At 34.7% G+C, this 9616-nt stretch overlaps 2 protein-coding genes across 4 annotated transcripts; one reads left to right on the top strand and one right to left on the bottom strand.

Annotated features, from left to right (window-relative positions):
* The first annotated feature begins 3244 nt into the window (after positions 1-3244).
* On the top strand, positions 3245-5501 carry LOC145123470 (PRP38 family protein). Its single transcript, XM_079058682.1, has 6 exons — positions 3245-3620; positions 3741-3862; positions 3955-4045; positions 4184-4310; positions 4395-4465; positions 4913-5501. The coding sequence occupies exons 1-6, from the start codon at positions 3331-3333 to the stop codon at positions 5334-5336; spliced, it is 1125 nt and encodes a 374-aa protein (XP_078914808.1). The 5' UTR covers positions 3245-3330; the 3' UTR covers positions 5337-5501.
* A 242-nt stretch (positions 5502-5743) lies between these two features.
* On the bottom strand, positions 5744-8521 carry LOC145123469 (putative protein phosphatase 2C 5). 3 transcript variants are annotated; one of them, XM_079058680.1, is made up of 9 exons: positions 8307-8521; positions 8091-8229; positions 7708-7964; positions 7449-7620; positions 7146-7363; positions 6937-7044; positions 6721-6846; positions 6411-6643; positions 5744-6255 (listed from the first exon to the last, which is right to left on the bottom strand). In XM_079058680.1, the coding sequence occupies exons 3-9, from the start codon at positions 7921-7923 to the stop codon at positions 6078-6080; spliced, it is 1251 nt and encodes a 416-aa protein (XP_078914806.1). In that variant the 5' UTR covers positions 7924-7964; positions 8091-8229; positions 8307-8521; the 3' UTR covers positions 5744-6077. The 3 variants fall into 3 exon arrangements, with proteins under 3 accessions (XP_078914806.1, XP_078914807.1, XP_078914805.1); XM_079058681.1 differs by having other exon boundaries at positions 8153-8229; XM_079058679.1 differs by lacking the exon at positions 8091-8229 and having other exon boundaries at positions 8307-8520.
* Positions 8522-9616: the final 1095 nt, after the last annotated feature.

The raw sequence follows: 9616 nt of genomic DNA, 5'->3' as shown, positions 1-9616 counted from the left end.
ACACTAAGCAACACCACCCACCACCATTACCTACCACTCACCACCACCAAACACCACCACCACCACCCATCGCCCACCACTCATCACCACCACCCACCTAGGATCTAATTTTTATGTTATTACTTCTAGCTTATGAAAAACATAAATTATAAAGAAGAATAGCATACATCTTATGTAGATATTGATCTCCATGCTTGAGATATTGTCCTCCTTGAAGTTGCTTGGATGAGAGGATCCAAACCAGAATCCCTCTAATGGTATCACAACCCTAAAGGAGTTAGAAATCATCCATATAGAGAGAGGAAGTAGGGTGGGAAAATAGTCAAGCCAAAATGCAAGGAAGTATGAGATATGTAAGGTCCTATTTATAACATTGGATTCCTTCGTAGGTTTTGTACTTCATCCCATGTGGGATGGGATGCAAATTTCGAAATTCTCACTTATCCAAGAGAGATTTCGTCCAATCCTATCTCCTATAAGAATTCTGGAACATTCCTGATTAATTAATTATTGATTAATTAATATTCAACCATTTAATTAATTAAATTGTTTAATTACTCCCCAAAATATATTTCCAATTAGTTTCTGATTAATTATTAACCATAATAATTAATAAACCAATTTCTCCTTTATTTATTATACTCAATTTGGGTCTTGAAGGCAATCCAAAAAACTGTTATTATTAGAAATATTTTCAATAGTTAATTGTCTTGAACACTTTTTCCAACATGTTGGGCGGGGCCCATTATTCAGGATAGGGAACGTTATTTAGCATGGGGCCCATCATTCACGGTGGACCCATTATTTTGTGTTGTATATGGTATTTTGAGGGACTTACTATGCTTTATGCTTACAGTTTCAAGTTTAAAATGTTTCAGGTCGTTGTTGTATATGGTATTTTGAGGAACTTACTAAGCTTTATGCTTACAGTTTCAAGTTTAAAATGTTTCAGGTCGTTTTGAGAGAAAAGGGAAGGGTGCGACTTGATTGTATCGCATCCATTGAAGATTTTCTCACTTAATGATTTTTATGTTTAGTACTCTAATATTTGGTTTCAGAATTTCAAACTCGCATTTTGGTTATCTAATTATCTTGGAATGAAATTGGGATAATTTTTATTATTATTAAAAACGAAAATTTTGTTCTAAAATTTGGGACATTACAGATTAATAAATTAATTGGAAATTAATTTAGAATTAGTTAAATAGTTTTTATTTAATTAAATGGGTTAAATATTAGTTAATTCATTAATAATTAACTGGAATATTCAAGAATCCTCCATAATAAGGGTAGTGACGAAAATAGGTTTTTGAATGACTTTAGGATAAAGTTGGAGGTTATAAATAAGATACCAGAGATCAAAACTTGGTCCTCGTTGACCTTCTAATTTTCGTCCAAGCTTCCTTTTCTACCTCCTTTTACGAAAATAAGAACTCTCAAAGGGTTATTGTGAGTTTTGAAAACCTCCTCTATCTTAGGGTTTTCCTTTTTGCTATTTGGTGTCTTGGATGTAAAGCAAAAGAGGGATACCTGGTTTGGGTCCTCATCATCCAAAACAAAGTGGCTATTATTAGATCTCAAGCAAGGAACCAAGAAGATCAAGAACAAGATGTTAGTAATTTTACAACTTTTAAAGTATGTTGCTATAATAGTAAAACCTAGATCCATAGGATGTATGTACACATAGGGTTTTTTTCCCGCTACGCAAACTAGTGTGTATAGAATGCAATAAATTATATTAGTGGTATCAGAGCCAATATGTTTTAGTTATATGCATTGCTATTTAAAAAAAATTGAAACTTCGTAAGACGCGATGCACCCTATTTATGTGGTTTAAAACAGAAACTGCAAACTGCTGGAAAACAACCGCAAAACTGCATCACTTGAAAAGCCGCACATCACAATTTTAAGATTACAAAAAACAACATGCGGCTTACAGTTCAGTTTTGGCCTAAACTTACACCATGCTCACCCTTAAAGCATCTACATGACAAGAGGGCAATTTGAAAAAATAAATAAGTAAACAACGAAGAGATGTTTTCGGCAATAAAACTTGCGAAATTAGATATGTGATTTTTTGAATACTTTTTCGAATTGTTTTGTTTAAATATAGAATTTATAAAGATAAATATAGTTGTAATTGATCTTTTCCGAAAGTCTTTATGATTATAGTATGTAATAATAGTTTTTCTAATAATTTAATGTTATGTGGTATTTAAATCATCTTGACATGATCTAAAATATTTGTATTTAAATGTTTTTTTTATTCAAAATCTATCAAAATCTTTGGATGAGCAAGTGGGATAATTTTTTTTCCATATCAAACTAAATTAGATCTGTATGTTCTGATTTGGGATAAAACCAAATGTTTCCTTAGTAATATGAAATTAGAAGTAACAAAAATTGACACGACACGAAATCCAATACGAAATAAACGGCTTTGGGTAAAATATTTCAACTCATTTAAATAAACGGATTGACACGACACGACACGAAAATTAAATGGGTAAGTTCAAGGTTGAGAATTTCAACTTGAAAATGACTCATTTATTTATATACACGTTTTTTGAATTCTTTAAATAAGCTAGAAATATCAAAAACCAAAACAATAAGTAAAAGAAAATATTTGGATGAAGTTGTTTTGTAATGTTGAAATCATTTAGCATTCTAGATCAATAGTTCAATACTTCATTTTTAGTTTTTCTGTTCTCTCTCAAACCACACAATCCCTTTGACCACTCTTTCATCCTTATGATCTTGTTTTTCGCCTTCCTAGCTCCTACTCTTTCAATTTTCCCATCTGAACTTGCTATGATTTCATCTATTCCGCCTCTAAACTATTAGTTTTCCTTTTCACATACTCAACTCCTACTCTGTCAACATGCTCAATCTTTTACCCCCACATGACACGACATATTTTAAGGTATACACCTAACATGAAACCCAACACGGACTCGACATGAAAATAAATGAATTGACACGGCACAACACGTTAATTAAACAGGTCGGGTTATGGTCAAACACTTTCAACCGGTTTAGTGTTTCGACCCGACACGATTGCCACCTCTATATGAAAATACTTATTCATGTTGGGTGAATTTGAAATACATGGAACGTCAGGGACTGATCTGCAATTACTAAGAACTTGATACATCTTGTTTTTTGGATAGTGTATTTGAAATAGATGAAAGATTAGGGACTGAAATTAAATTGCATAAATATTGTATGCCATTTCAGTTAGGGGGAAAGTTAAAAGGGTTCAAATGCTAGGGTTTTGGAGAATTAAATTGCTCCGCTAAGCTTACCATCAATCGGGAGCTATAATCATCAATGGCGAATCGTACGGATCCATCTGCGAAAAGCATACATGGAACGAACCCCCAAAACCTCGTTGAGAAGATATTGAGATCCAAAATTTACCAAAACACCTATTGGAAGGAACAGTGTTTCGGTTTGACAGCTGAGACGCTTGTGGACAAGGCCATGGAGTTGGATCACCTCGGCGGCACCCACGGCGGAAACCGCAAACCGACGCCGTTCATCTGCCTCGTCATGAAGATGCTCCAGATCCAGCCTGATAAAGAAATCGTCGTCGAATTCATCAAAAACGAAGATTACAAGTCAGTCATGTTCATTCCTCTTTGCTTTTTAATAGATTTTTTTTTAATTATGAAATTGCTCGCATCTCTACACTTCCATTTTGTACTCCGTTTTCCCGAACATTATCGTTTGTTGAGCAGATATGTACGAATCCTTGGAGCCTTTTACTTGCGACTTACAGGCACAGATATTGATGTCTACCGGTATCTAGAGCCTTTGTACAATGATTACAGGAAACTGAGACGCAAATTAGGCGATGGAAGTAAGCCTTTTGTGCTAGAATTATTCTGAACTTCGTTTTGCTATTTCTTGGTATACTGATGTATCTTGCTATATATTTCTTTGATTTACCAGAATATTCCTTGACACATGTGGATGAGGTTATTGATGAACTCTTGACAAAAGATTATTCCTGTGATATTGCTCTTCCACGCATAAAGAAAAGGTACATCAATACACTATTGTTCATCTTTCCTTTTTCATTTCCTCTTCCAACATTATCCAGTTTAAATTGATCCGCATTCTCATGGATGTCATATGAGAAAAAAATTATGAAATTAAGAGTGATTTTGGTCATTAACAGGCTTACCATTGAAGCAATTGGCGCTTTAGAACCTAGAAAAAGTGCACTTGAAGATGATTTTGAGGAGGAAGAGGAAAAAGACGAGGATGAGCAACCCATGGATACAGATGTTGTGGGTCACGAAAAGGTTTAAATCTATCTGAATAACAACTTCTATACATAATTTAATCACATGCTATTATATTTTATAACTAATTTTTTGTGAATGTAGGATTATTATCGCGGACAAAGCCCAACAAAGGAAAGAGAGCGAGATAGGAAACGTGACAGCCATAGACATAGGTATTACAGTATTACTATTACTTGGTTCTTTGTTATCCATTCTATGCCTTCATTAATTTGATTTTTTTTTATCAAAGATATATTTATTGATCTTTGTAGTAATTTTATCATCATGAAAAATTTAATTGTGGAAGCTGTTTTCAATTTGCTGCCCTTGGGTGGACCCACGTCACACTGGGTTATCAATTATCATTGTCTTGAGCTTTCATAGGCTGAAGGCGATGTAAACAAATAGCTTCCTAAATCAAGAGATTATGATCCTGCCAGGTTTCTCTGTACTGACAGTGTACAGATGAGAAGTATGATGGATTGCACATTCTTGTTTATTTGTTTATTATAGCATTCTACATTGCAATTTGAAAAATCTACTTTTATAAGCAATTTCCACTGATAGATTTTCTTAAGTAAGAAAAAGTTATAATATAGTATTTTGTTTTTTGGTTTCAGGGATCGAGATGTTGATAGAGAGTATGAGAGAGATTATGATTATGAGCGGGAGCGTGGAAGAGGTCGTGATAGGGACAGAGACAGAGACAGAGACAGGGACCGTTATCGTGGGAGAGATGAAAGGGATTACGGGAGGGAGAGACGTGGCGGCAGAAGGAGGAGCCGCTCCCGGAGTAGAAGCCGGAGCAAGGACAGAAAGGAGCGGGGTCGGGATGACGGGGAGGAGAGGCGGAGGAGACATGGGCGGGATAGGGACAGCAGTGGTAGCCCTAGAAGGATGCAAGATGATGAGAAACCAGCCAAGAAGAAGAAAGAGAAGGAGAAGGAGAAGAAGAAAGATGATGGAACAGATCATCCGGATCCTGAGATTGCAGAAGCTAATAGGATTCGGGCTTCACTTGGTTTGAAGCCTCTCAGGCCATGACAAAAACAAAACAGACATTACATGGATTTTGTTTGTTTTAAAGACCATGGTTGAGTTTTTATCGGACTTTGTTGTTAATGGAAAGTGCAGTTTATACATTGATCATCAAAGCACATACATTGTTGTAATTTTCTATAAATATGATTGAAGCATTAGAGGAGTTTATATCTGGCTTTGGTAGATCAGCAGCTAGCGAGTTTAATATATTTTTTTTAGTTTTTTGATTCATAGTTTAACAATTATTTTGCAATTTTTGATCTTAAAAACTGGAAAATAGGGTTTCATATGGCAAACATACAACTTAAGCTGTAAGAATAATTGGCAAAATCCTATGTTGCCAGAAACTTCGACGTTAATCAAACAAGAAAAATTAATCAAACAAATACCAATACAACAAACAAGAAAAATTGAGTATACTAATAAATAGAGCTTAAACAAAAAAATAAAACAGAGATCTTATCAGATTGACAACAATACAAAGACATTAATCAACATTTTTACTTTCACAATCAAAACCTATCACACTACTATATATATATATATAATTGTTCTTAATTAGCGAGTCCAATAGCCGAGAGCACAAAATATAACAAACACACACACACATACATGCTCCGTAAACCATCACAATGACAACAAAAAGAAAAACAGATCATCATCATATGCTCACACAACTGCCAATGAGAATTGAGAAAGAATGTATTTTAATTAATTAGTATTTACTTTTAGGTTTAGTTTTACTTATATTGTGATTGTGTGTAGGCTGCTTGCCCTTTTCCCTTCCATTGCATCTTTCTTTCTCCTACACTTTGAACATAACATGAGTGGTCCAGATCCACTTTGCTCCTCCTGTTCTGCTTGACAAACCGCACATCTAAACATTCCTGTGCTTGAATCTAATGGCAGATCCTTTCCCAACCTGCAACAACAAATAACAAACTTTTATACATTATCAACAGCTCGTGGAATAAAAAACTCTATTATATGCGCAACTTAAAAGCCTAAAATTTAGAAGGTTTCAAGAAAACAACTAAAGTGAAAGATGGAGGAAATTGATAAAAAAAAAAAACATACCTTTCTGCAAGCATTGCAGAACCCTCTTCAAACAGCTCCTCTACAGTTCCAACTGCTGAAAGCTTATTTGGAACTTTATTCATAGAGTTTTGAAATCTCTTTCCAGGAATTAATGAAGTAAGCAGATTTTGTTTCTTTCTAGGTGTTGGAGGCAACACTGGATACCCATATGGAATTATATCAACAACCAAGCAGGTTGTGTCATCTTTTAGTCCCCTTGACCTAAGAGCCTCCTATAACCAAATCAAAAGATTAAAATTTTATACAATATGTATATAAAAATATATCTATATGTAACATCAATCACCACCTTAACAACAAGCTTTGCAGCAAGTTCTGCAGGCAATCCACGACAAGATTGAGCTGCTGTATCAGATGATAAAGCATCCCAGATACCATCAGAAGCAATTATAAGTCTTCCACCAGAACTTGAGAGCTATATAAATAAATAAAAATGTGTCAACTTTAATCAAATTTTAAGTTTTTAACATATATAATATACAAAGCCATGTGTCCTGTGTCATACCTTCACTTGTTTAACATGAGGTATTGGGACAATAAACTCTCCAACATCTGTATCACCAATTGACCTTGAAAGGCACAACCCACCAGGCCAACATCGAAGTGGGCCAACCTATAACATAACAGATTCACAAGAACATATGATTTCCGGGTTTTTTTTTTTATATTTATTTATTTAAAAGTATAAAACTTGAATTTGATTTTTATTTATACCTCGTTTCCTCCGAAAATATTGAGGCGTCCTACTTCACCCCCACTTGCTGTTACACGCTCTCTTTCTTCAACATTCTCTTCAAGCCTATGATCGACTGTTAGTAGTGAAACAACACCAGCTTGTGTATCCAATATGCATCTTGAATCCCCAACTGAAGCAACAGTTATAGTCCACCCATCTATTACAACAAATGTCACAGTTGTACCAGATGTCTCGCCTATTGTTTCATCAAAGAAGGTTGATTGAGGATACAAGAAGAAGAAAGATAAATGACTGATGGAGATGATATGGAAATCCATTACCTTTCTGTTGAAACTCTATGTCAGTTTTCACAAATCCTGCAACCAATGCCCTAGGAAGTGCTTGAAGCCACTCTTCACGACCACATCCTTGAGGAATCGCACTTAAAATGTTGTTCAACAGATTTTCCTTTGCAAAAATAGCAGCGGATATACCATTATGCCCATCGAATATCTACCAAAAAAAACAAATTTCAATAATAATGTTAGTAGCGAAATCATAAGGGTTTGTGAAGAATGGTGAAATGGATTCTATATATACCGCAAAAACTGAGAAAGATGTTGATGGATTGCCGGGAATTCTCTGACAATCAAGTTTGATTAAGAAATAATCCTCCCCTTTCTTTGCTAATGCCGCCTGTCCATAATTAACTGTAGGTTTCTCCACATTCCCATGCCTAAGCTCACGACCAATCAGTGTTCCAAGTGGTACAAGAGGCGGCTTTGTTTTCATCGTCATAGTCTCCTTTTCGCTCATTTTACACTACGGATTCTCATAATGATTTGTTGTAAGACGACCTGTTTCAATTTCAAAAGCACATCAGAATCGAGAAATCAAGCACAAACTCAATTAGCTGATCTGAGAATTTTGTTCATCTAAAGTAAACAACGCTTAACTTCATATAATCTAAATTTTTACATAACTGGTTCAAAAAACTAGTCCCAAATTGTAATGTAGATATTCACTGTACACGATTTCAAATTACCATCTTCGGAAGGTAAAACCAAAGATGATACAAGTAAACGACTTGAGATAAACATTAGTTTATAAAAAACATCGAGCCTGCAAAATGCAGATACAGACAAATGAAAACATGTGGTCTCGTAAAGAAATTAAAAACAGAAGCGTTGATAACTTACAGCGAAGACATTGAAGAACGTGCAACCAGATCTAGAAGAAACTAAAACAATATTGAGGAAATTAAAATCCAGATTTCATGAACTTAGTAGGAAATCAAATTCTGAAAACCCTAAGAGAAAGAGGGAGAGAAACACAGAGATTTGTTTCAGAAGATTATGGTTGTGGGTTTATGAGAGAGAAACGCGGGGATGAAAAAGCGGGTTTGGGGAAAATGTCTATCTGATATTGACATTCCCAATTTGCCCCTTTGTAATCCACAAAACACAGCTTTCTTTTCTTAATCACCAAAATGCCCTTGCTTATCCCTATTTATGGGTTCTATTAAAATCACTTCCTCTATTGAATTTATATTTAGCTAAACTAAGTAGTCTAACCAATTTTTTTGAGTTTTTTTTAAGTAATCAAGTTTATATAAATTTTGAAAAAATTGACAACTTAGTCCCGAATGGATGCATTCTGGACCCGGTTGTTTAAACGGATCACCAACTTACAAGATTCATATCCGTTATTGTGATGCCTCTATATATATTTTTTCGGACAATCACTCCAGCACACTTATTTCAGACTTTTTTTTTCCAATCGGCAATTTGGAGTTGCAATAGATCACGTTTCAAAATACTTTCAAATTGAATTATGTCATTTGGCAATGAAGAGTTCGAGTATTTGTGGGTACATGTTGCTTCTTTTGTAGCTTATTATGTGATTTTATGTTTTAAAAAAAGTTGATGTGTTATTAGTAGTTTTTAATACGAAATAATTCATGTCGGCTCCATTTTGGTGGTTGTTAGGCTTTTTGTATGATTAATATTAGTATTCGCAACAACTAGGACAATTGAAAACCTAAAAAATTGTTTTGTAACACTTCGGAATGCATAGATGTATTCTGAAATGCATAGATATAGTTCAGAATATAGAGAACAATATGTTTTGAATCGATTGTGTGGTACTTAGGCTTTTTGTATGATTACTATTAATAATAGTAACAACAAGGACAAATAAAAAAACCTTAAAAGGATAGTTCTGTAACACTCCGAAATGCAAAGATATAGTCTAGAATACGTAGAACATGTCTGAAATATGAAGAGTAGTCTGGAATGCAATATGGAACACTGAACAGTAAGCTAATTTTTTGTAAAAAATATTGTAGCATGACGATACATCAGAAACGGTTGTAACTACAACCTGCAAACCTAAACTGTGCAGGAAAATAATAGCTAATTTACATCCCGCCCCAAAACGGCCAGCGCTCTTCAGGGCGTCTTGTTTTGGTGCGTGGGTGGATATGTTGATGGGTGTAGAATGTCACCCA

The sequence above is a fragment of the Lactuca virosa genome, chromosome 7, assembly GCF_052849685.1.
Source record: "Lactuca virosa cultivar CGN04683 chromosome 7, Lactuca_virosa_CGN04683_v6, whole genome shotgun sequence".
Taxonomy (NCBI): Eukaryota; Viridiplantae; Streptophyta; class Magnoliopsida; order Asterales; family Asteraceae; genus Lactuca; species Lactuca virosa.
Note: the sequence above shows the minus strand (reverse complement) of the source record. Positions and strands in the feature narration are given on the sequence as shown.

What these genes read in the sequence shown, in the direction of transcription:
- LOC145123470 (XM_079058682.1), top strand. Translation starts at nt 3,331, where the DNA reads ATGGCGAATCGTACGGATCCATCTGCGAAAAGCATACATGGAACGAAC. An exon ending in ACGCAAATTAGGCGATGGAA is followed by an intron (nt 3,863 to 3,954) that starts GTAAGCCTTTTG and finishes TTGATTTACCAG; the next exon opens with AATATTCCTTGACACATGTG. An exon ending in ATGTTGTGGGTCACGAAAAG is followed by an intron (nt 4,311 to 4,394) that starts GTTTAAATCTAT and finishes TTGTGAATGTAG; the next exon opens with GATTATTATCGCGGACAAAG.
- LOC145123469 (XM_079058680.1), bottom strand. Translation starts at nt 7,923, where the DNA reads ATGAGCGAAAAGGAGACTATGACGATGAAAACAAAGCCGCCTCTTGTA. An exon ending in ATATTTTCGGAGGAAACGAG is followed by an intron (nt 7,045 to 7,145) that starts GTATAAATAAAA and finishes GTTATGTTATAG; the next exon opens with GTTGGCCCACTTCGATGTTG. An exon ending in TCTGCAATGCTTGCAGAAAG is followed by an intron (nt 6,256 to 6,410) that starts GTATGTTTTTTT and finishes TTGTTGTTGCAG; the next exon opens with GTTGGGAAAGGATCTGCCAT.